General features: G+C 39.2%; 1 protein-coding gene across 1 annotated transcript; it reads left to right on the top strand.

Moving 5' to 3' along the window:
* The first annotated feature begins 1,050 nt into the window (after positions 1-1,050).
* Positions 1,051-24,806, top strand: NAA15 (N-alpha-acetyltransferase 15, NatA auxiliary subunit). Its single transcript, XM_033161235.1, is given in 23 exon segments — positions 1,051-1,127; positions 2,263-2,369; positions 2,862-3,019; positions 4,380-4,514; positions 5,008-5,161; positions 7,904-8,023; positions 10,308-10,403; positions 11,212-11,318; positions 12,586-12,658; positions 13,387-13,556; positions 14,739-14,766; positions 14,769-14,840; positions 14,843-14,889; positions 15,555-15,683; positions 16,501-16,714; positions 17,571-17,764; positions 18,822-18,930; positions 19,977-20,075; positions 21,112-21,255; positions 22,803-22,880; positions 22,883-22,899; positions 23,206-23,256; positions 23,258-24,806. Coding segments are annotated over 22 exon segments (2,436 nt in total). The 5' UTR covers positions 1,051-1,127; positions 2,263-2,275; the 3' UTR covers positions 23,405-24,806.
* Positions 24,807-25,735: the final 929 nt, after the last annotated feature.

Raw genomic sequence — 25,735 nt, 5'->3', positions numbered from 1 at the left:
TGTGCTGGATGCACTGACCAATGGTCTCACTTACAATGATTTATAATGTAAATCAACAGATAGAAATTATAAATGAGAAAATACATGATTTCTTTGCAGAATATGCATTGTAATAGCAATAGAATTTATTTCAACAAGAAATGATTTTTCACTTAACGATATTGTGAACAGTGAACAAAAATTTTACGGAAGGGGTTAAAACTTGCAAAAAGTTGGGGGCCAAGAGGGCAATTAACAACATGAATTTAGGATTCTGGTGGTGACTCATATTTTCCCCATTCCCAGGTTTCTGATTTGGACTTTGAATGGTGGACACTAATGCTCTAGAAGATGCTTTGCTTATTTTGATTCTCCTTAGTTTTCAGAAAAATGAAATCTTCAATCAGATTCTGTGATGAAAGCAAAACTTGTGATGTAACTGTCAGGAACTTTATGATATACCACCTGTGTAATAAATCATTGGGCTTTTAACAGTGAATTGCAGTGGGGCAAGTCTCGGGAATTGACTAGGAATAACTTTCTTCTTACTAATATCTATTTATCATTTTGCTGAAGAATTTGGAAGAATCATGTTCTTTACTCCTGAAATTTGTTTCTCCCAACCTTTAATTGTATATAGAACACAATAAGAGCAGATATATTTATGCTAGAAACTGTTAACACATGTGACTAATGGGATCCCTCATGTTTAAACTTGCCACCCACATATCCCTTCAAAACTAACAAAATATTTGCATGAGTGAACGGTTATAGCTCACACAAAGCCTCTTCCCTCCCTCTCCTGTCCCTGTGAACATCCCCAAATCTGGTTTTCTCAACCCACTCCACAAGAGCAAATTTGCTGGATGTAGAGGTGCACAGGGGATGGAGAGTTCTGCCGCGTGAGCAAAAATTGCTCTGCTCATGCAATGACTTGGTTGGATTCATTCTTGCTTTATGGTTAGGGGTTTATGAATAGTTTATTTTATCAATTTGTTACAGTTGCTTTGGATATTTTTTTGTCTTTACAAAGAGGGGGGGGGGGGGGGGAGGTGGGGGGGGGGGGGGGGTTTATGAACATAAACAGTACGAAATGGTTTGAAATTTTGCAAACAAATTCTTTCCAATCCAAAGTTTGCAGAACATGGGGTGAGTCTTCAGTACTACATAAACAAGTACTGGTTCTGAACATGTTTAGTTTTAAAATTGGCTTATATTTATAGTTTGCCTCATCCTTATGGTTTGGATTGGGTAGCATATATGTCTACAATTCAGTTTTAATTATGAAATTGAATTTTTTAAAAAAACTTCAACCTCATGCCAGTCATGAAAACAAAGGTCAAAATCAAAAGGCCTTTTGAAAAATGGCCAGAATGATTTTGGCAAGTATACAAAGGTCTGTAATTGAAGGGCAGTTATTCTCCTGTGCATCCACATTCATGATAGTTGGAACATTCTTAGGTGTGATGATTACAGAACTGCCTTGAAACAGCATTCGGCACTGAAATACAGAAAGTGGAGTGGGTGATTGCATATGGAGAAGAGACAGGCCCTGAACCCTTCTTCAGTCTTACTTACATCCCCACAATCCCTTCTCCCTGGCTGCTATTCTAACTGAACTCATTTCTGTTTTCAATGCTTGTGGGGTGGGGGAGGGTGACTTTGGGAAGAGGTGGTATGCTAAGGTAGAACATGCCACTTTCTTAGCTTAGGAACATAGGAAGCTGCCTTATACTGAGTCAGAGACCATTGGTCCATTATGCTCAGAATTGTCAACACTGACTGGTAGTGGCTGTCCAGTAGTTTGGACAGGGGTCAATTCCAGGGATTGAACCTGGGGCCTTTTGCATGCAACAGGTCATGGTGTACCACTGTGCCTAAAGCCCTTCTGGCTTGAGATTGCCCCACACAATCTTTGGTGTGTTTGAACACTCACAAAGCCCGGAGGGAGGCAGAAGAAACAAAAAAGAATGTAGCACATACAGTTACCCTTCCGAGAACCTGCTACAAATAAATGTTCAATCAGTAAGGAATTATTTGTTTGAACAAAAATTAGGGGCATCTTCCAACAGAAAAGGGATTTGCTCTTAAAGATGCAGAAGCACTTCTATGTAATAGACATATCCCTGCTTTCAGATTTATAGAAATGCTGCTTGGAATTCAAAACAAAATCTACTGATAGAAGTCTCTGCTACCAGTTTCTCCGTTCATGAAACTTCAAAATACGTATTACTATTACTATGGCTTGGCACAGCTGGTAATGATATTTTTTCTTTTCTTTTTAGAAACCCTGGCTATGAAAGGACTAACGCTAAACTGCCTAGGTAAAAAAGAAGAGGCATATGAATTGGTGCGAAGGGGCCTACGAAATGACTTGAAGAGTCATGTCTGTATCCTTTTCAACGTGCACATTAGGTCGGCAAACAAAGAAAATGATAAGCAATAAAAAAAGAAAACATTATATAAACTAGAACGTAAAATGTAGCCTCTCCCTTCGTATTATGTACCTTCTAAAAGGCATTTCTTGAAACTTTTGAACAGTTATATTACAGCCTTTGGAGCAACCATCCTAGCTTTTAGTCCATAATGTACATTACTAATTCTATTTACAGACCAGATTCAAGTGAGTGCCTGAACAGCAGATTCTTAGAAATATTTGGGCCACATAATTAACCGTATTTAAGGGCTGACTTCTAATACTCAGAGGAGCCTTACACATATTTCATTGTAAGTATTATGCTAGTTTGTATTTGTATACTAGTTACAGGTTTCTCTAGCTGAGGAAAGAAAGCATTTACAGACTTTTTTCATGGAAATAGTTGAATGAGTTGTTTCTCATTTTCAATTGTTGCAAAACGGATGACCTTAACTGAGGTTTCCAGGTTGGCATGTCTATGGCCTCCTCCAGCGATCAGACAAGAAATATGATGAAGCCATCAAATGTTATAGAAATGCACTGAAATGGGATAAGGACAATCTCCAAATTTTGAGGGACCTTTCTCTGCTACAAATTCAAATGAGGGATCTTGAAGGCTACAGGGTAAGTCACGAACAAGCCTCAGTAAGGTTTTACAAGTGCAGTAACTCTAAATAGTTCTTAAACTATGAGAAGTATGAGAGAGCAAAACCTTTTTACTTTCTACCCTAATAATTTGGTAGGGATTTTGTTGTCGTTTAGTCGTTTCCGACTCTTCATGACCCCATGGACCAGAGTACGCAGTAGGGATTTAGTTGAGTACAAAATGATTTCACGTATAGTGCTTTCTTAAGTGCTTAGAATAGTGCACATTTCTGCTTGCTGACTTGTAGAAGAACTAGGTTTAGATTATCAAAGATAGAGTCATAAAATTGTAGAGTTGGAAGGGATACTGAGGATCATCCATGCAATGCAGGAATGTCAGCTACAGCATCCATGGCAGATGGCCATCCAACTTCTGCTTAAAAAAACATCCAAAGTAGGAGAGTCTACCACCTCTTCTGGGAGTCTGTTCCACTGTCAGAAAGATCTTTCTGACGTTTAGTCGGAATCTCCTTTCTTTAACTTGAAGCCATTGGTTCATGTCCTACTCTCCTGAGCAGGAGAAACAAGCTTGCTCCACCTTCCATGTGACAGCCCTTTAGATATTTGAAGATGGCTGTCACATTTACCCTCAGTCTTCGCTTACCCAGGCTAAACATATCCAACTTTCTCAACCATTCCTCATAAGGCTTGGTTTCTAGACCCTTGATCATCTTTGTTGCCCATGTTCCAGCTGCACATGTTCCAGCTTCTCAATATCCTTCTGAAATTGTGTCAGCCAGAACTGGACACAGTACTCCAGCTGTGGTCTGGCCAAGGCAGAATAGAGTAATACTATTACGTCTCTTGATCTGGAAGATCAAGATAGTTACACTGGTTCTGCAGAAATAATTGTCCACCTTTTACCTTTATAATGCAATCCTAAAGTAGTGATGGCCTTATTTTGTCTGGATTGTTTGATTTCTAAAATGGTTTCTGAGTTACATTTCTGTGTCGTAGTTCAACAGCTGTTCTTCCTAGTGTCTTTCTTCTTAGAAGCCTGAGATGTTAATGAAGTTGTCAAGTATTTTGTGCAAGTTGCAGTTATCTCATTGCTGAGTTCCACACGGATTTAGTAATTATCCTTAGCTGTGTTGATGCCATAGTTGATAATGCTCAGGATTTACTACAACAAATATACTAGTTCTGTCATCAGCACTGTTCAGGTTTCTTTAAAAACACAGTCTGGAATAGTTGTGTACGAAATGTAAATAAAGGTTTTTATATGTTGAAACCTTAAATTTTGAACTCTTGTCATTGATTTCTTGATTAATACTGTTGATTTAGTTATTAATCCAGAAGACTGGAATGTGAAAGCTACCATTTTATTATGTTTATGCAGGAAACTAGGTATCAGTTACTTCAACTTAGACCTGCACAGCGAGCCTCATGGATTGGCTATGCGATTGCTTATCATCTGCTGGAAGACTATGAAATGGCAGCAAAGATTTTGGAGGAATTTAGGAAGACTCAACAGGTATCATGAAAAAACCAAAACCAAGTTTGTATATAACCAAATAATCAGAATCGAAATGGAAGAATAAAATATAATATTTTGTGTGTCTAAGGGGCTAGGTAAAAGCATTTATCTATCAGACTCTCCCTATGGAACTGATGGTTGAGGTCATCTATCATCCAAAAGTAGAAACCATGCATGGATTGAGTATTCCCATCCTTCCATAAGTGATCATTTCTTTCAGAGCTACCAATGCCAACCATGTGTTTGGCAGGTACATGTGCTATCTTGATTCAGCAAAGGGCAATGTTTAGGAGATTGAAGAGCCACATACAGGTGGCATTACCAGTTCAAAATCTCCCTCTTTTGTCTATACATACATGGGTCACATCTGACAATCCAGATGGTCAGCCCTTTTCTCTCATACAGGTCACCCTGATCAGTTTATATCGGGTTTTGGTTGCAATGTTAACATTAAAAGGATGAATACTGAAGTGTTTTCTTACCTATGCAGACATCTCCTGATAAAATAGACTACGAGTATAGTGAGCTACTCTTGTATCAAAATCAAGTCCTCCGGGAAGCAGGACTATATAAGGAAGCTTTGGACCATCTTAGTACCTATGAAAAGCAAATCTGTGACAAATTAGCAGTTGAAGAAACTAAAGGTAAATGAGCCAATAGAATTCTCTTGTGCATAAGCCTGTTCTCAACGAGAAATATTAAATGAAAAAGAAATAAGTTGCCTGTCAATTCACTAATTAATTGGCAAGTTCAGAATGTGCTATATATTTATTTGGTAGTGCTATATGTCTTTCTACATGTTAAATTAATAATAGTTGATTCTTTTACAGGCTGTCAATAATCAGGTAAGTGGGTGTATCTGGTATTGTAACCAGGAAGCAAGAACAATTGGAGGCTAGCTGGCCTTAAGTCTTGAACTTAATTGAATATATTATACATTAATTTCCTTGAAACCTAAATAATTGTTTTTCTGGGTATTTGGAATAAATTGTTTCACTTCTGTTGTGTGTGGCTGGAATGTTGTTTGTGTCAAAACAGTGTTGTGCTCCTCAGCACACTTTGAGGCAAGAAAAATACACAGTCTTTGATGTAAGAGTTCCGCTGTCACTGTCAGTGGTTCTGGCCCTAAAAAATTAAATATCTAACTTTGGACAGGCAGAAAAATAATTTATTAGAATGTGCATTATGTCCATGACAAATACTATCACACATAGAAAAGGTAAAGGTAAAGATACCCCTGACCATTAGGTCCTGTCGCGGACAACTCTGGGGTTGCACGCTCATCTTGCTCTATAGGCTGAGGGAGCCAGCGTTTGCCGCAGACAGCTTCTGGATCATGTGGCCAGCATGACTAAGCTGCTTCTGGCAAACCAGAGCAGCGCACGGAAACACCGTTTACCTTCCCGCCAGAGGGTACCTATTTATCTACTTGCACTTGATGTGCTTTTGAACTGTTAGGAGGGCAGGAGCTGGGACCGAACAACGGGAGCTCACCCCGTTGCGGGGATCCGAACTGCCAACCTTCTGATCAGCAAGCTCTAGGCTCTGTGGTTTAGACCACAGAGCCACCCACGTCCCTATCTCAACATACTCTTTAGTAAATTTTTCATACAAATACGGATTTGAATAATGTACAATCTGAAAGCTTAGGAAGAATTCTTAATAGTCTGTGGTAGTGCCCATGGCTAATTCTTCCTAAACTTTCAGTATTGTCCACTATTCAAATTCATATTTGAATATAGATTACTGGCTTGATGGTGGATATTTGAAGACACATTCATTTGAATGCATTTAGAGAAATCTTTACAAAATGCTTTAGTCGTCACAGTGTAATATAAAATTTGTTCCTCCTTACGCTTTCACAAAAATAGAGTAGCAGTACGACATAGGGTGGGAATTAATTAACAAACCCCACCAATAGAAGCCCACATAAGGACTTCCACTAGCTTAGTGGGGCTTCTTCCCCTTCTCAGCCCCCATTAGCTTTGGGGAGAGGTTGGCAGAACCCCAGAACAGCACCTCAGAGAGATGGGGGTGAAGAGAGAACAGATTGTTCTATCAGGCAAGCAGAAATGCTTGCATTGCTGGAATGATTTGCTAGCTCTATGTTGAATAACTTCCGTAGAATCTTGATGAAAAAGCTGAGTCCCAACAACAGGGCAGATGTTCTCATACAAGTGCACTTCTTCTCACAGATGACATAAACAAACAATAGCTGCATTTTGCAGCAGAGGCCATCCTGCAGATAACCATCTTATCAGGAGGTCTATTCCACATGCTGTAGGCATTGGGACTTTCAGTGTGGCAGTGCCTGCTCTTTGGAACTCTCCTATTTGCATATCGGACAGGCCTCTTGTCCGTTTATTTTTTGTGCCTGCTAAAGACATTGCTCTTTCAACAAGCTTTCTAAAATCTTTATCCCAGCTGGTACCTGTCCTGAATGTGAATTCATTTTCCATATGTGGTGGTGATTTAAACTTTATAATTTTTTTAATGTTTTGCTTTTAATTGCTTTGAGATGCCCCAATGGAAATGATTCATAAATGAAATTTAATAATAATTGGCTGAAACCTTAGCGGGACTATATTATACATTGTTGCTGTGACTTTCATCTCCAGTCCTCGAAAGTACAGAATTCAGCATCTTCATATTCCTTGATTGTATTTTTTTAAGCGTATTTCAGGCCCTTCTTGCTTTGAATAAAATTTTGGAACATACTGGTAGTCTGTGTGCCCTTCACACCAAAGTATATTAGGTTACATTGGTGCAAAATACAATAGCAAACCTTGGGGGCATGCAGGGTTTAGGGGGAAAAGGTCTATTATGTTTGGACAATCAGAGGTCTGTTAGATATTACACAGCAACTTGTGAAGACTTTTTTTGTTTGTTAGTGACAACTGTTGTATCTTAACAACACATAAGGTCTATAGTAGCCTCAGACAAGTAAATCCCTTGCCTGTGGCAGTATATAGGTTTTGCTTGATAGAAAAGGGCTCTACACAATTTGGAAATGTAGCATGTTGAAGGTTAGCTCCATGATACTTAGAAATACATTGTTTCATTGGCACAATATATATAGATATGTATACAGTGGTACCTCTGGTTATGAACGGAATCCGTTCTGGAGCCCCGTGACGTCCGTACATGAAGCGCCGCGTCTGCGCATGTGTGCGGCGCAATTCGGCGCTTCTGGCATGCGTGTGGTGTCATTTGACGCGATTCGGTGCATGCACAAACCACCGAACCCGGAAGTAACGCGTTCCGTTACTTCCGGGTCGCCGCGGTGCATAACCCCGAACGTATGCATCCCTCAGCGAATGTAACATGAGGTATGACTGTATTAAATACCCTCTCACAGTTGATTTATAACTCTGCATTTTTAACAGGAGAACTTCTGTTACAACTCTGCAGGCTGGAAGAAGCCACTGAGATATATAGAGGATTGCAAGAAAGAAATCCTGAAAACTGGGCTTATTACAAAGGTTTAGAAAAAGCACTCAAACCAGGTAACAATATAGCTTGCACCAAGTTAGGTGCGAACCTGTAAATAACAAAGCCCTTACTTGATTTTTATATGTGATAGGAGCTTATATTTTATCATAATCATCAGTTACTTTTCACAGCAAGCTGAATTGCGGTGAATTTACTTTCCTTTTTGAAGAAAACTTGTGTATGATGGATGAGAAGTGCTCTGTAAACACACAAATTAGTGATGGGAGACAAAATCATTTTATGTAGGCTATGCTTCAAGAATTGCAGTGTATTTTGAATTTCAGTAAAAGTGAGTTAATGTACATTTCTTTCTTTATCCATTTATGTCTCACTTTTCTAAGAAGTTCATAGTAGTATAAAACTGAGGTCAACACAACTTTTTCTACACTGCATATTTGAGTTCTTCAGGTGTGATCAGGTTGGTTCTTGTCTACCTCAATGATGATGAGGGGGAACACTTGGAACAATTCAGTCTATGCACTATGTGCTGATTGTATTCCTAGAATTGTAGGGTTGGAAGGGACTATGAGGGTCATCCAGTCCAACCCCCTGCAATGCAGGAACTTTTGCCCAGCGTGGGGCTAGAACCCATGACCCTGAAATTAAGAGTTTCATGTTTTACCAACTGAGCTATCCCAGACTCAAAATCCACCACTGCTTTTTAAGCTCATATATTTGTCATTCTTTGGAAGGGGTATTCATATGTTGCTGTGTTTCAATTTTAAGATCTTTTTCTAAAATTTGCAGTAGTGGAGATGGTGGAGGGCAGAGTTATGGATGGATGGTGAACAAGACAGTTATATACTTGCTCTCCATCTTGCCCACCCTCCAATCTTGATAATCAGGAAGGTTTACCTGCTTTACCCTCAAGCATGCCATTGCTGAATGCCAGCTCAGTCAAGACGAGGAGTCTGTTGTTACTGGCCTCCTTGTGCAAGAATAGATCAATCAGGCTTGTGCCACTGAAACCTGGTTGGATGAAGTGGGGTGTGAGTTACTTTTCCCAAATATATTCTCCAGGTTTCAGGACATGACACCAGTGTACACTTGAGGGACAGCAAGGTTGTTTGATCCTTAATGATTTGCTCCCTTGCTCGGGTATCCTGTTGAGCAGGTAGCCAGGATAAAGTTTCTGCAGCTGGTATTGGGAACTGAAACATGGCCACTACCCAACACTCTTCCTGCTTCAGCTCTGAGTGTAGTATAAAGGACCCCAAGGCTGATTATTTTCAGAGACTTTAGCATTCACACTGAAGATACATCATTAGGAGGTAGCTCAGGATGTGATGGCCTCCATGACAACTTTGGGCCTATTTCAATTGTAATTGGACCAGCACACATGGCAAGACACACACTGGACTGGTTTTCTTCATTGGACTGGGAAAGGGTGATCTGTGGGGTAAGGCCTACCTTTTGTCTGGATCCCTGCCCATCCTGGCTGTTGAACTCTGTCAGAATGGAGCTGTCCATGTGGGCCTTGGAGGTTGTGAATGCCTCGAGGGCTGCAGTTGTCTCTGCTGCCCTTAAAGTGGGACTTGTTGAGAAGCCTAATTTAGATCTTTTGGCCTGAGAGATTATTGTATTATTCAGCAAGGCAGCAGAGCAAGTGGTGATGGGATAACTCCACTCACTGTTGGAAGATCCTATTCAGATCATTTCCAGTCAAAACTTCAGCCAGGTTTTGGAACAGAAGCAGCCTTTTCCCATTGGAAATTTAGGGAGAGATTGTGATCCTATCAGTTCTTCTGGAACTCTTAAGCAGCTTTCAATACCATGGGGGGGGGTCCATGCCTGTGGGTGAACATTATGTCAAGGGACGTTATTCCTGAGAATAAGGTTGCACTGTTAATGTACCATTTGTGTCAGAGGAATAACTTGAAGGCAGCACAATCCACAATCCTTGCATGAAGGCATGCAAGCCAACAATTATTTTGGGTTCTTCTTTTCAGTATGCCATCTGTCACTTGTACAATATGTAGTAATGGCTGCCAACTTGGACTGCTTTAAAGGGGGGTTAAGACAAATTCATGTGAGAATGTTTCCCCCCCGATACTCTCATGCAATGTAGGAACCTGTTTTTTTTTAATACAGGGAAATTGCAAGAGTGGTTTACAATTCGGCATGTGAAACCTATGTAAAGGGGGGAAATACTACTACTCAAGCACCAGGAGTATGAAAAGGGACACTCTGGATTTTGTCCATGGAAGTCACCCAAGTGAATGTAGTTTCAGTTACGTTTGGAATCATGAAAATTATTGGCCACCTTAAATCCCAAATGACATGTTTTTGTTCTTCTAGCCAACATGTTAGAACGGTTCAAGATCTACGAAGAAGCCTGGACTAAGTACCCAAGGGGACTCGTTCCAAGAAGACTGCCATTGAACTTTTTGTCTGGTGAGTTGCATTTTGGCAATTAGGAGAATGAGTTACAAGTGCCTTCTTTTCTTGCTACATCACCTTGTTATTAGCCACCTAGAAATTGCATCAAAATTTTGCTTTCTTTTAGCCAGCTTTAAACATTAGAAAGCGTGGTTCCAAATTCCTGGTTACTTTTCATATCCTGTCTCTATACTGCAGCTTTTCCCAACCTGTTGCCATTTAGGTGTATTGGACTCTCAACTCCCATTAGCCTGAGCCAGCACTGCCATAAGTCAGGGTGATTTGATTAGATTATTTAATTTCTATACCACTTAATATATAAAAAATATCTTTAAGTGGTGTACAAACGAATGAAGCAACAACACATAACCCAAACAAAATATTACAGAAATACACAGTTACAAAATGTTTACATATAAAATGTTACATTAATACAGAGTTACCAATATATAGAAATCAATGCCAGCTCATTTCCTTCTTACACACCATCCTTCTCGGCCTCTGGGTTCTCACCCAGGATCTAGCATGATGGGAGTTGTAGTCCAAAACTTCTGGAGCATACCAGGTTGGAGAAGACTGATCTGTTGTTAAGAGTCACAGGTGCTTCTGTCGGGGCATTGTTGAAGTGATTGGCAGAGTTGTGTCCCTGTTCTCCCCCCATAGAAATGTAGAGGCAAAGAGGGAAGTCCATGCACTGCAGGAGATACTAAACTTCACCTAATTTAGCCTTAAAAAGAGAGTGATTAATGCAGTACTTCATTTGGCTTAAACTTTTTTTTTATTTGCCAGCATGAAAAGTAAATTTGTGACATTTTTCTTCTAGGTGAAAAATTTACGGAATGCTTGGATAAATTTCTGAGGATGAATTTCAGCAAAGGCTGCCCACCGGTCTTCAATACTTTGAGATCACTATACAAAGATAAAGAAAAGGTCATTATAACATCTGTGTGCTTTGCTTTTTAATGTTCTCTTAGAAAAGTCCATCAGACACTTTTCTGTTTTCTTATGCTGAACAGGCCTATTTGGAACCTTAAAAACTTTTGTAGAGATTCACAATAATGTCCTTTATAAATGTTAATTTTCATAGAACCAGGTTAAGGATGTAAATTTGTTGGGGATGGAAAGACTCTGGGTAAAACAAGAACAGATAGCTCAGTTTCATTCCAGGATCCCTGCAATGTTCATGGGCTAAAATCTCTTTACTGCCAGTGTGTTTGCAGCTTCCCCAGAGGGCTCTGATTACATTCCCAGTCCGGGATGTAATCAAGCAGTATATGTGTGCATCTGAAATAGGAGTACTTGTGAACTGACTGAGCCCCTGTGTATAGGGAAGTAGAATATGGGCTATAAAACAGACCTCTTGCATGCTGAAACTTAAATGATGATGATGATTATGTACTAGTTTTGCAAAGCTATATGTGTTTTGTAGGACTAGGTAATTTATTCTTGGATTACAAGTTAGGCTTCTGTTGAAGGTCTGTTGTAAACTATTGACTAATGTCATACCTTGAAAATTGAAGTGTAATGTTATATAAAGTAACTGCTGTTAAGCTATTGGCTGCAATTAAACTGAAGTATTCTCTAGAACAGGGGTGGCCAACTCCCAAGAGACTGTGATCTACTCCCAGAGTTAAAAACTGGCAGTTATCTACCCCCTGTTTTGGTCAAAGTTGTTGAGGTATTTTTTGGGAGGAGGAAAGCCCAGTTTTTTAGGGGTTCAGAGCAAAAATGTTGAGGTTTTCTTAGGGGAGACAAACTTGTTGAGCTTCTTTGAGGGAGTCAGTGATCTACCAGTGATCTACTGCAAACGTTCAGTGATCTACAGTAGATCATGATCTACCTGCTGGATGTGCCTGCTCTAGAATTAGGTTCAAGATCTGGAAGCTCCTTTGTCAAATATGGGGCCCTAGTTGTTAGCCTAGTGGCAAGAGAACGATTTAGAAGGATCTAGTCCACTTTGTGGGATGTTTGGCTGCGGCCTAGCCTATCATTTCCTGAGTAGGAAGTAAAGCAACCCTCCTGTAAGTAGTTACTGACCAGACTCTTATGTGGACAAAACAGTTCATTCTTCCAATTCTGATTTATACTTCTATTTATGAAGTAGGACTTCATGGAAACGGGTTTGACTCTGAATTTGCAGTCTGCTGAATTAAACTACTAATAGGTACTTTATTTATTTGTTGTCTTGTGTCTATAGGTGGCAATCATAGAAGAGCTAGTGGTAGGTTATGAAACCTCTCTGAAAAGTTGCAGATTATTTAACCCAAATGGTGAGTGCCGCATGTTTATTATTATTCTGTAGCTAGGAATATGCTCCTCAAGAAACGGTTGGGGTGGAGAATAGGCATCAAACAATCCATGTAGCCTGGTTTTCACCTGCACCTCCCATACCTGTTCCTGGCCATAGTTTCCTCTATCACAGGCTTATCTAGTCTTAGGATCAACTGAACTCAGGGTGTGCCATAGCTGACAGCCTTGCATCATATGGGTAGAGCCATGTTTGGGGAGCCAAGCTCATTCTGCTCCATGCTTAGACGGCAGTGGCTTAAATGAAGGGTTGTATCACTCACATATACTCACATTCAGCACCCTTTCTCCATGTTGCCGTGATGCAGTTGAGCAGTGGAGCTGCACCTGGTGACTTTGGCCTACCCTTCATTCCTATCTTAGAGCTGCAGCTTCAACACAGAGTTCTCAGCCCTGCTCACATTAAGATGTGAAGTGTACTTTGTAGGATACCTGGGTACTTTGTAGAACACCTCTAGTTAAGTTATATAACCTGATATGCGATACTCTTAAAGGGAAAAATGAGAGCATGAGCATGAAATGGAACAGTTTAAACCATCTATCTTAATAAGCTTCACAAACCAATCCACTCCCTTTCTATATAATAGCTTCTTGGCAGTCAGTAGCAAATAGCATGCCACTGGGTTTTTCCTTGTGCAGCTTACTATAAAATGGAAAGGGGAAAAAACCCTGTGAAATTTCCTCCAAATAGATGACGGTAAAGAAGAACCTCCAACGACTTTACTCTGGGTCCAGTACTACTTGGCACAACACTATGACAAAATTGGGCAGCCATCCATAGCTCTGGAATATATAAATGCTGCAATAGAAAGCACACCCACCTTGATAGAACTCTTCCTTGTGAAAGCTAAAATCTATAAGGTAAACTCTTTTATTATTGCAGCAGGCTTTTGCCACTTAGCACTACCCTTCTTGATTCTTTTACTTCTTTGTATTCGGAGAATGAACAGATGATTTGGCTGTTGGTCAGGGCTCATAAGAACATAAAAAACCCTGTTGGATCAGCCCCAAAGCCTCTCTAGTCCACTGTTTGTTTCCCAACCTGATGCCTCTTGGAAGCCCACAAGCTCGACAGTTGGGCAAAATTCCTCTCCTGGTGCTGCTTCTCGGCACTTGAAAATCAGGGGCATGTTACCGCTGCTCTTGGAGTGTCTGGCACAGAACTTCAGTATCAGGATGTCTGGGTTGTTGTTTTTTCTTTTTGCTACCATCCGTGCAGCTGCTGCTAGCACAGCTGTTCTACTCATCATGGTTGTGGAGAAGAACTTGGAAATGTGCCTGACAGGGATTGCAAGTCAGAAGAGAACTTGGCTGCTCTTTGTTATAGAGTGGGATTTCAGTGTATTGTACAGCGTGCTATCTTTATATTACTCTTTTACTCTATTGGCCAATGATATACAGTCTCCTGTACTTAAGCCATGCATTCAGATACCAATTTTAGAGGATCTGGATGCATTTCTCAAAAAGGGTGGGGGGAGGATAACTGGTTACTAAATAAGGAAGGATGGCTTAGATGATCTAGACCAGGGTTTCCCAAACTTGGGTCTCCAGTTGTTGCTGGACTACAATTCCCATCATCCCTGACCACTGGTCCTGCTAGCTAGGGATGATGGGAGTTGTAGTCCAAAAATAGCTGGCGACCAAAGTTTGGGAAGCCCTGATCTCAACAAAGGGTAGCCAGTGTGGTGCCCGCCAGATATTTTAGAATACAACTGCTGTCTCCTTCAGCCAGCATGGCTGGTTGTGCATGATAATGGTTGAAGTCCAGAGCATCTGGAGGACACCATGTTGGCTAATATGATTTAAGTTATAATCCTACGCACAGTTACTTGGGAGTAAACTCCCTTGAGCATTGTGACCTTTGCTTCAGAGTAAACATAATTGTATTGTTGGGGTTGGGAATTGTTTTCGGCCTGTTTTAATGAGGAGCAGTACCGAGTATGTTACTTGCACCTTTCTTACTTTTATCTTTGCATTGAGTTGAACCTGGCAAGCTACAGTTTACTGCATTTATCTAGCTTACTTTTGTTTTGTCTTTTCAAGCATGCTGGAAACATAAAAGAAGCTGCAAGATGATGGATGAGGCTCAAGCTCTGGACACAGCGGACAGGTTTATTAACTCCAAATGTGCAAAGTACATGTTGAAAGCAACTTGATAAAAGAAGCAGAAGAAATGTGTTCCAAATTTACAAGGGTTTGTTTGGCTTACTGTACTTTTTTAGCTTACTGTGCCCGTGTAGGCCATGCTTTGAACAGTACTGCATATTCAGTATTAAAAAGAGTTTTAGGGTTACTTACATAAAATATGGTAAGTAAATCATTGTCTGAATTGGAGATAACTAGTCCCTCCAGGTGGTTCAGACTGCAACTCCCGTCAGCCCAAGCTATCATGGCCAACAGTCAAGACTGATGGGAGTTGTAGTCCACAGCATCCAGAGGTCACCACAGTTGGCTACTTCTGGTCTGAAGGAAGTTGTTATTGTCATTAAAGTAAAGCATTTCAGTTTCTAGATGAGGTTTTCCCTTTTATACACGTTGGCTTTCCTACCTGTCCCCCAGTCACAGCAATAAAGCAGTTCAGCATGTACTTATTAGAATGCCCTTTTTGCACATTCAAACTTTTGAAACTCACATTTGGACACAGTATTGATGTGTTGTTTCTTGTCTGTTGTACTTGTCAACAATGTTGGCCATACTATGTAAGCATGTTTTTCTTGCTGTAAGAAAAATGAAAAAGTTTGTTAGAAATACCTTTCAGAGTCAAAATATTGCATATCCTTCTTAGTTACTGTATATTTATAAGCTGAATATTTGTAGCAGCTTGCCTTGTATTAATTTTTCCTAATTTTTCCTTTCTAGGAAGGGACTTCAGCAGTGGAGAATTTGAATGAAATGCAGTGCATGTGGTTCCAGACAGAATGTGCCCAAGCTTATAGAGCAATGAATAAATTTGGAGAAGCACTTAAAAAATGCCACGAAATTGAGAGAGTATGTACCTGATGACCAATTTAATATTTCCTAGTGGTCCGTTCTCGGGAATCAAGTCTGACAAATGTCTTAAGTGTATTGTTCTGAACCTCAAGAGTATCTACACATGGGCTGTGCTTTATCTCTCATTATACTGCTTAAGGCCATAATTTATAATGTGTTCAATTCAGACATAACACCAAAACATAATTTGATGATTGAGAAGAACCTCTGTGGGACCGTACGGTCCATTTCCCTGTTCCCCTGTCACATTCAGGTTTCCTTCCCCATTTTTTTGGTTTAGCTAACCCTAGCCTACCATGATATTTGAATTAGCAGAGTACGGTTACCACAGTTTGCAGACCCACTTCAAACCTTGTTTTGAATCAAGACATCATTTAAATAGCATGGAATACTATAGAAAAGAGGAGGAGAGCATGTGAGCTACAGGGAATGCTCCTCATTTGCCAAACTGATACTTGGAATTGCCTCTGATTTGACACTAGATTTTGAAATACATTCCAGTGTAAGACTGCTGTATGCAGTGCTTGCATATGCATAATGCCATATCTAATTTGGCCTTCAGAGTCTCAGAGGTTCAGCCCTGCCTTGCTACCAAAGAGCCTTTTGAACTAGAGATACCAAGGACTGAATCATGACTTTCTATCTGGGTTGTTGTGCATGATTTATCACTGAATTATGGCCTCTCTAAAGTGCTAAATTTTGGGTTCTGATCGATTGTGTTATCAGCGCTTCTGTTTATGGTTCTGAAGTTTAGTTTTGGAACTTTTCTCATTGTACTTCCCCATGCTTACTAAATAACATACTATTTTGTTAGCATTTTGTAGAAATCACAGATGACCAATTTGACTTCCACACATACTGTATGAGGAAAATCACACTTCGATCATATGTGGACTTGTTGAAGCTAGAAGATGTACTTCGACAGCACCCATTTTATTTTAAGGCAGCAAGAATTGCCATAGAAATATACTTGAAGCTTCATGATAACCCTCTGACAGATGAGAACAAAGAGCATGAGGCTGACACAGGTATAAGTTTCTTCTAGTATTTTATGGCTCATTTCTCATGCAATGTTAAACTGTACTTTAAAATAAACTCTGGTTTAACACACTCAAGCTCCTTGCTCCTTCACTGCTCCTCACTGTGCCACGTGGGAAAGGAAACAAGCCAGAATCTGGCTGGTCATAATGCTTGTGGTTTGGAGGAACAAAGATTGGCATTTGCTCATGGTTTGTTGGAGAGAAACAAACCATGAGACCAAGTTTCACATCGCAAACCTGTCTTGTTTCCCAGGTTGTTTCCTTCACAGAGCAGCATAGCCAGGAGCACATGAGGAGTAAACTATGCTTTAAACTATGCTTTTTGTATATACTGAGCCATATTGTCCTTTTGTGTCATTTCCATTGCCATGAGACACAAAATTGGTGGGAGAGTTGTGTTGCTGTAAAAGGTGCATGCTGTGCTATGCTTGCTTGGTTTTTTTTTAAAAGCAGGTCAAATTTAAATATATAGTTTACATTGTAAGGAGTTGCAGTGTTATTATATTGGCCGTCCAATAACTTTTTGAAAGCATCCTAACTATACATTCACATGGACTTCATGTTCTGAAAATGTACAGATTAAAGGTTCTGCATATTCTCTTGATCTTCTGGGATAAGTTACAAAATGTATATTGTGGCAATCCAAGTAGTTCTGGGTGAAGCTGCATTATAGATAAGTTGCTATGCCTTTTCTAACGGAAGTCATCCAAGTTTGGGCCATGATTTGGAATTTGAGAACTTGTTTAGAAAATGGTATTAATAACCTGAACTGTAAGATTCTAGGGTTTGTTATTTTTAAGGAATCTTTCTATTCATAGTCAACGAAGTATTTTTTTCTGTATAGCAAATATGTCAGATAAGGAGCTAAAGAAGCTACGTAATAAGCAGAGGAGGGCTCAGAAAAAGGCTCAGTTGGAGGAGGAGAAAAAGAACGCTGAAAAAGAAAAGCAGCAACGGAACCAGAAAAAGAAGAAAGATGATGACGATGAAGAAATTGGAGGACCAAAGGAAGAGCTTATTCCTGAAAAACTAGCAAAGGTATTGAAACTTTGGAATGTAAATTGTGTTTGAGCAACCATTTACACAGAACTATTTAAAGAGACTTCCACACAAAAGCATGTCACTCTAAAAGCGACTCTTGCATGCTAACTCAATCACAAGTAGCAGTTTCTATCAGGGCATTTTCACACTTGTTGTTCTGTTGCACTGAAGAATGAAACCAGAAACAGCTGAATCATTTGTGTTCAAAGTGCTTCTTCAAGTGCTTTGAATACAAACTGCTTCTTGGGGCAGGTGAGACACCCTGTTTTTAAAATACAGCATTATTTTCTTTCTTTTTTTTAAAAAAGCAGTTTGTATTTGAAGTACTGGAGGAAGTGTTTTGACAAAACCCAAATCACTTTATTCAGCCCCTTCAACTGCATTAGGGAGTTCGCAAAGGGAACTGGTGTTAGATGTGCATGGTGCACTCCAAGCAGCAGGACTTTGAAGCACCTTGCAAAGGGTATTGCAGACAGCAGCTGTCAGCTGATTGGTGGTGTCTGTAAACCCCTTTTTGGCTCAGCCTCAACTTTACCTGCCTCATATATAGCATCATGTAAGTGGGCATGGCTCAGTGAAGATTGGTTTGAGGGCCAAATGTTGTGGTTTATCAGCATTTGAATTGGGTCCATATAAGAACACATATGCCTGTTTTATCTGGGATGTATGAATGAATGCCTTATATAGTGCAAGGAATACAGCATAGAGATAATGCACATTTGCTCCACCTGCGTATCCCAGGCCTTAGTGACAGGGATATCTAGTATCAGGAGGCCAGATTTTGCTTAACACCACAAGATTTGTGTGCAACGCTTTACTTTTGCCTGTAGAAATGAATAGCAGCCACTTATAAGGGATATGGGCTGTATTTGGGGCCAGGAGTAAATTTGCTCCTTGCCTCTACTGACATTGGGCACTAAGAATGAGAGAGTTCTACCGGTAGTTTCTCATTGGTGATTGTCAGCGAAAGCAGTGTTTCTGTCTGACAAGTGTTCTTCTGAAAAGTCCTCGTGCAACTTTTTCTGTTTTGTCACCAAAAAAAATGCATGTTTAGGTTGAAGCTCCTTTGGAGGAAGCTATTAAGTTTTTAACTCCGTTGAAGAACTTGGTGAAGAACAAAATAGAAACCCATCTTTTTGCCTTTGAAATTTACTTCAGGAAAGGTAAGCGGAAGGTAAACTGAAGTGGAAATGCACCAGTGTACAAAAGCAAGATGCATGCAGATGTTAGAAGGAGCAGGAGTCTTCCTGTTTTCTTCCCTACCAGACTAGGCCTTGAGATGGAGTGTTCAGACACCTTCCCCACTTGGGTATCAGTTGTAATGAGTTGTAATTATTTTCTTAGGAGTTCTTTTTATAAACATAGAATCTTACTGTAAGTAAGTTGAGAACCCTGCACAAAAGGAAACCATGTTTCAGAAGATTACAATTTTTTTCTCTTACAGAAATGTTTTATGCATTGTTTGTGATTGCCAAGAGCTTGAGGACTCCATTGGCACTAAGGTGGTCTATATCAACAAATTTTGATTGTCAGAACTGACAGTCTGGAAGAAATGTTGATGTCTGGTATTTAGATTACATTTTTTAAAAATCTAACTCTCTCACTGCCTGGCATTTGGTATGAAAGCTAAAAGGCATTGCTGCCTCTTGTAGTATGTCAGGTTTATGAGAAAAAAATAGTTATTTATTATTATTATTAAGATTTCCCTCTCTCCATAGCTTTCCAGTCCAGCAGCTTCTCACAGTCACCAAATGCCTTTGGGAAGCCTCCAAGCAGGATCTGAGTGCAACAGCGCACTCTGCATTATCAGACACTGCTTATAATGCCTTTAGAAGGCAGGAGTGGTGTGCTAGAAAAGCTTCAGTTTGCTAGCAGAAATGTTTTCCATTTGCACATGAGGCTCTTTAGGTCCATGTCATCTTATTTTGTTTCATAGTTCCCAGAACTCACTGCATTTAAGTTGAATAAAACTTGTTATATTGGTATATAGGTTGCATGACCATGGCATATCCCTCTGCTGAAAATGTAGAACATAAACATAATCACCTTCATCTCATTTATCCTAATCATTATAATTTCAAATGTAATTATCTTGATCATAACATCTAAAGTATATTGAGGCTTTCTGTTGTATTTATTTGCTGAGTCTAATTCCCTAGTACATTAGAACATCTTGTAATGTGGTGCCAATTTATTTTATCTCCTGCAGAAAAATTCCTCCTTATGCTGCAGTCTGTGAAGAGAGCATTTGCTATTGACCCTAGTCATCCATGGCTCCATGAGTGTATGATTCACCTCTTCAGCAGTGGTATGAATGTAGCAATCATAATTCCAGACACTATTATAGTCAGTCATACCTTATACTGTACCTGATAAAGACTCCTGAGCAGTTTACTCAAATACAAACAACAAAATTGATTATATTTTCTGATTTGTTTTGATATTTCTTTAAAAGGAGTGCATGGACCTGTCCAGTTTCTCTCTCTACTTCCTCAGTTTAATCTTTCAGTTACTGCATAATATTTGCAAGTTTAAAATGCCTGGTTCAGTATGCTACCTTTTATCATTATGGTCCTCTTCAGAGAAGGGGGGAAAGTGCACAATACTAAGGTGTTGTTTTTTAGAATCAATATGTTGACGAAGTACATAAGCAGTAAAGAAAAGAATGGCTGGGATTGGGGTGGGGCAGTGTTCTTGGATATAGACAAACTGCAGGAAATCTCTGCCCGCAACTCTTTTTGGTTTCTCATTGTAAAGCAGGGCTTATGTACTTCCAAATGATTATCAAATTTCACCCTGGAGAACCAAAACTTGTCAGAATAAACAGCACTGAACTAGACAGATCATTTCTGTCACTCAGTATAAAGTACAGTGTTACCTTGGTTTAAGAACAGCTTAGTTTATGAACAACTTGGATTAAGAATGCTGCAAACCCAGAAGTAGGTGTTTTGGTTTGTGAACTTTGCCTTGGAAGCAGAACATGTTTCGCTTCCTGTTGAGTGTGTTCCATTTGTAAATTGAGTCCCCCGCTGCTATGGGAAAGCACGCCTTGGTTTAAGAACCTTTGGTTAAGAACGGACATCCAGAATGGATTAAGTTCGTAAACCAAGGTACCACTGTAGTTCATGAGTTTAAATGATTGATTTTTTTCTTTTAAAATAAATAAATAAAGCAAGCATATTGAATTAAGTGTCTCCCATTCTGCTATACATTCAAAACTACTATTCATTTAACTCTGACAGGCCATCTTGGTGCTTTAATAAAAGAAGCAACTACAGTTTTTAATAAGTGTATTAAAGCGTAACATATTCTGTAGCAGTTAACTGTGTTTTCTAACATTACAGTTTCTGAAAGCAAAGATCTACCAGAAACAGTCAGAACAGTGTTGAATCAAGAAATGAATCGGCTTTTTGGTGCAACTAATCCAAAGAACTTCAATGAAACTTTCCTTAAACAGAACTATGATTCACTACCACACAGATTATCTGGTATGTAATTTGCTGCATATTCCAAGTTTATCTTGGCAGTTTTTAATTTTGCTGCCTAGTAATGTACCACTCTTGGTCCTACACGTGAGATCTTGTCTACGTTTATGGCAAGATGGCTTTCATCAATCAAAACAATTAGAATGTATTTCTTTCAAAAGTCAAGAGTCAGGATACTAGAGACAAGCTACATGTTCAGTGTTTTGTGTGAGGGATCAAATGTTTGATGCTCTCTCTATAAAATAAAGCTCCCTGTTATTATTCTTTTTAATCAAGTTTAGTCATTTGAAACCCAGTATTACCCTGCGCTTATTTCCATCTTAGAGATGGGATGTCTTGGACTGTTCCCTTGCATAATAGATATACACTCATAATATTATAATTCTAGTGTTTCAGATGGTTTGAACTAATTATTCGTAAGAGGTAGCTGAGCAAAGGAGGTGGCATAAACAAAGACTTTCACAGTTGCTGTCATAGCCTCAGCAAAGTAGCACAAAGACGAGCTAGACCTTAAAGTAATGCTGTTAAAATCCTACCTTTAGCAGTTAAGCATAACTAGTTAATGAGAGGAGGGTTTGTAGTAGGCAGTTATCAAAGTAATGGGATATGGTATTATGATACTAGTTTTACTAAGATAAGTTATATAGTGTTACCTAGCAGCAGGTTGATGATTCTTTCATAACATATGTAAAGGAGGCTTTGAAAGCATTGTACAGGGGTGGATTCTTACACTGTGTAATGGTAACAGTTTACCATTGTTTAAAAAGGCTGCCTGAACCTTTTCTATTACTTGACATTAAGCCCTGGGTAGCAATCTGTGTTTGATGTTATTGCAGTTAGTCCCATTTATAAATTTTCCAAACAACAAGAGGCAGAATCAGCAACTTTGCTTTTGTTTCTTTGTTAGATTAGGTTATCTCTTACTGTCAAGTAGAAATTGCAGTTAAAATTGTAACCTTTCTAGGTTGTGATCGCTCAATCCTGCATGCACATTTCCATATTTACAAATAGAGGCTTGGGTCCTGAATTTCTCTAAACAGACAAATCCAGTTGGCAGAAGTGCACCCCAGCCCATGGAGTCCCTTGTGCTACGAAGACTTCATGCAAAGTTAGGACATAGGAAACTGTCATATACTATTGGTCTATCTAAGCAGTTGCTCTGCCCTGAGTTCAAACCCTCACCTGGGGTATCCTCCAGAACTTCTGCCAATTCAGTCAGTGGGAGATCCTGCTCATTGAAAGCCGTTCCATTCATAGAACATTTCATATACAAGTTTATAGAGCAAAGTGAGAGGGGAGAGTTAGTAAGCACTTCATTTCCCATTCCATATGCCAAAACCAGGGTATAAGACTCCTATCTTGATCCTAAACTCATTGGCCTTGCTGCAATTACCCATATACTCAGGGCTACCCAAAGGGCACATCTAGTTTACAAAATGGAAATGCCCACTTGCAAAAAATAGAGTGGCCACATCTGAAGTAACTTTAAAAGATTGCAGCCTTTTTGTTTCAATTTTATGATTAACTGAATGACTTCCCCTCTCTCCTAGCTGCCAAAATGGTGTATTATTTGGATTCTACTAGCCAGAAAAGAGCTGTGGAGCTGGCAACTTGCCTTGATGAATCCCTCACAACAGAAATCTTCAGGTAAATATGTCTTATATACAGAATGATTTATTATCTTAGCATCAGGTGTACCTTTTCCAAATGATACAACAACCCCTTGGTTAAAAGAGCTCTGCAGTTAGTAGAACTTGTAATATTTAATAAATCTCTAGGGAGCGGAAAAAGCATCCTTTTTCATAGTATTCTAATTGTAAGGTAAGAAACATGTAAATATTAAACATTCAAGCAAGAAAAAATCTTTTAAAATAATGAAAACAGAACTAGCAGTAATGTGAATTGATACATAGGGTCTTTTAAAAGGATTAACACTGTGTTTTCACATTTTAGACTTGTATCGAGGTATTGGAAGCATTGAATGATGTAGCCTTGGAGACTGTAAGAAGCAGCTGAAATGTACAGAGCAAATTGTCATAAGCTTTTCCCTTATGCTTTGGCTTTTATGCCCCCTGGATATGAAGAGGATATGAAGATCACAATTAATGGAGATATATCTGCAGAAACTGAAGAACTGGCCAATGAAATGTGAACTTTTTAAGAGGAGTGGAATGATTTTGGACCGTATCTGGTGTATAATATTTTTGTCACGCACCTGCTGAATTGTTCTAAACCTACACAGAATGGAAGGAGTAAAAATGGTTGCCTTCAAAGTTTTACTTTTTTTATCCTGCTGACAAGTATATAATATAAAGTAACGTATTACTGGATATAGGTGGCTCAGTTAAAAGAAAAACTAAGCACTGCTAAAATTGAAAAGTATCCTTATCTACATACCCCATTTTAAACTAATTTATATGGAATCTGAAGGCTTAACACCCATTGGAGCAGGTGTGTGGCAGAAATATTACTTTAAATTTGTCTTGTTGAGATGACTATCTCAGACAGCAAAAATGCTGTTTTAGCACTGGATCCTTTTCACTGAGCACAAAGAGTTGTTGGGGCTTTAACATCTGACTGATTTTGATACAGAGATGATTCTACCCTTTGGAAGTATGCAATGTGAATCACTATTTGCAGACAAACCTGCAATACATATATAATGCTGTTGTAGAGACTGGGACTTAAAATATGAAGCAAAATAAGAAAACATAAGGTGTTCAATTAGCTTGTTGTGTCTCCGAAATTCACTGCACGTGATCAGTTTGGTGTTCTTGCACCACAGTTTTTAAATGAAGGAACCAGTTAGAACATACTTTGTTTTTATTAAAATTTGAAACGAAATCAGCACTGCTGTTCAGGAGATGAGCATGATGACAGCATCATTTGGCTGTACATGTTAAAACTGTAATGCAAGAACCAAATGAAATTATGCACTGTGATGTGGCACCAACTCATTAAAAAGACAGCATGTATTTTTCACGTACAGTGAAAATATAAATGAACATAACTATGGCTTGAAATTTCAAAGAGTGGAACTCCTGACTACCAATTTGTGACTGATCGAGAGACTAATTGTTTAAAACCTCAGCAGGCCTTGTTCACGTTATGCAGAAAAAGTGCTGCAGTTTAGATACCTCTGGAACTTTTCCACAGTGTCACAGGTTTGTAATACTTGAAGCCCTACATTTCTAAGAATATATTTCTTGCTCAGTTGTTTCAGGCAAGCCCATGACTTTGTAACTTTTAACGGGCCCGAGATTTTTTTTCAATAACAGACAAGCTTCTTATTCCTGCAGTTACAGATGTAATTTCCTTTGTCAAACATAAGGTACCAAATATAATGCAATAAAATGTTTTGAAAAAGAGCTGTGTGGCTATAGAATTTGCAAACTGCTGTCGGAAGAGATGTAGTGCAAGACCAGTGTAACATGAATTACTTATGATAGCTTTTTGTTAGTGTTGGTGAAATCCCACAATGCATAATGCAGCAGTGCTTGGAGACACTATTTCCCTTTCCTGCCCCTCTTCTCCAATAAAGCTAACCCACAATGGCTGCTGTTGTGAACAGTAATTTGCAACTTGGCAGTAATGGTTCCGTTCCTGGAGTTAGTAGTAAATATCTCTGCAAAATACAACACCTTTATGAAGACTACAGATTTAAATGAGAACTTTTATAAGCTATGAAGTTTGGGATAAGAAATCTAAGGCACAGTGTAGAAAATGGTAAAAATAATTTGCAGTATGAGAAACTTGACAGTTGACACTATATGGTTTTCACTGTTGTACATCTCTTTAGAGAGATCATTACTCTTTCTGTGATAAGAAAAAATGTTAAAGGAAAGTATTGACTTGTCATTCATCTAGAGCCTTGCCCTTTTGGCATATATACATCTCTGAACAAAAGAAGTTTGTCATAACTTTGTGTTAACTGTACTACAATATTTTCATGGACTAATATTTCCAAGAAAATTATTTTGCTGTCTGCTACTGAGACACACTGCTACATTACATTCAAACCAAGAGCTGATTATTACGCCTAGTCTGCAAATATTCAGTGTTATCTATCTGGAAACCGTAGTATCCTACGTGCTTGTTTTTCTTCCCCTTAACTTAGCCACTTTATTATCCAGCAACCCATCAGGAAGTACTTGCTGTAGTCATGATGTTCCATGGAAACTACTCTAGAATTAGCCCTGTTGTCTTTCAGGATGCCACATTATTTCTAGAGTGCTCTGCTAAGAGGAGATGCATTTCACTGATTTTGGTGGTACTTGCTCCGTTGTAAGCAAGTATAGGGTTGTGTTAGGTTTTTAAAATTTATTGTCCACTTAAGCAGGCAGAGGAGCTGAGCAAGGGGTGGTGCTCCATTGCACTTTGCACCCCCTGAGAAGCAAAATTAATTATGCAAAACAAGTGAAGATTGACAAAGTTGCTGGGTTTTTAGAAAAAGGAATATGAGGAGTTTGGGGGAGGGTTTCTG

The sequence above is a fragment of the Lacerta agilis genome, chromosome 9 (assembly GCF_009819535.1).
Source record: "Lacerta agilis isolate rLacAgi1 chromosome 9, rLacAgi1.pri, whole genome shotgun sequence".
NCBI lineage: Eukaryota > Metazoa > Chordata > Lepidosauria > Squamata > Lacertidae > Lacerta > Lacerta agilis.
This window is presented reverse-complemented; position numbering and strand designations above follow the sequence as displayed.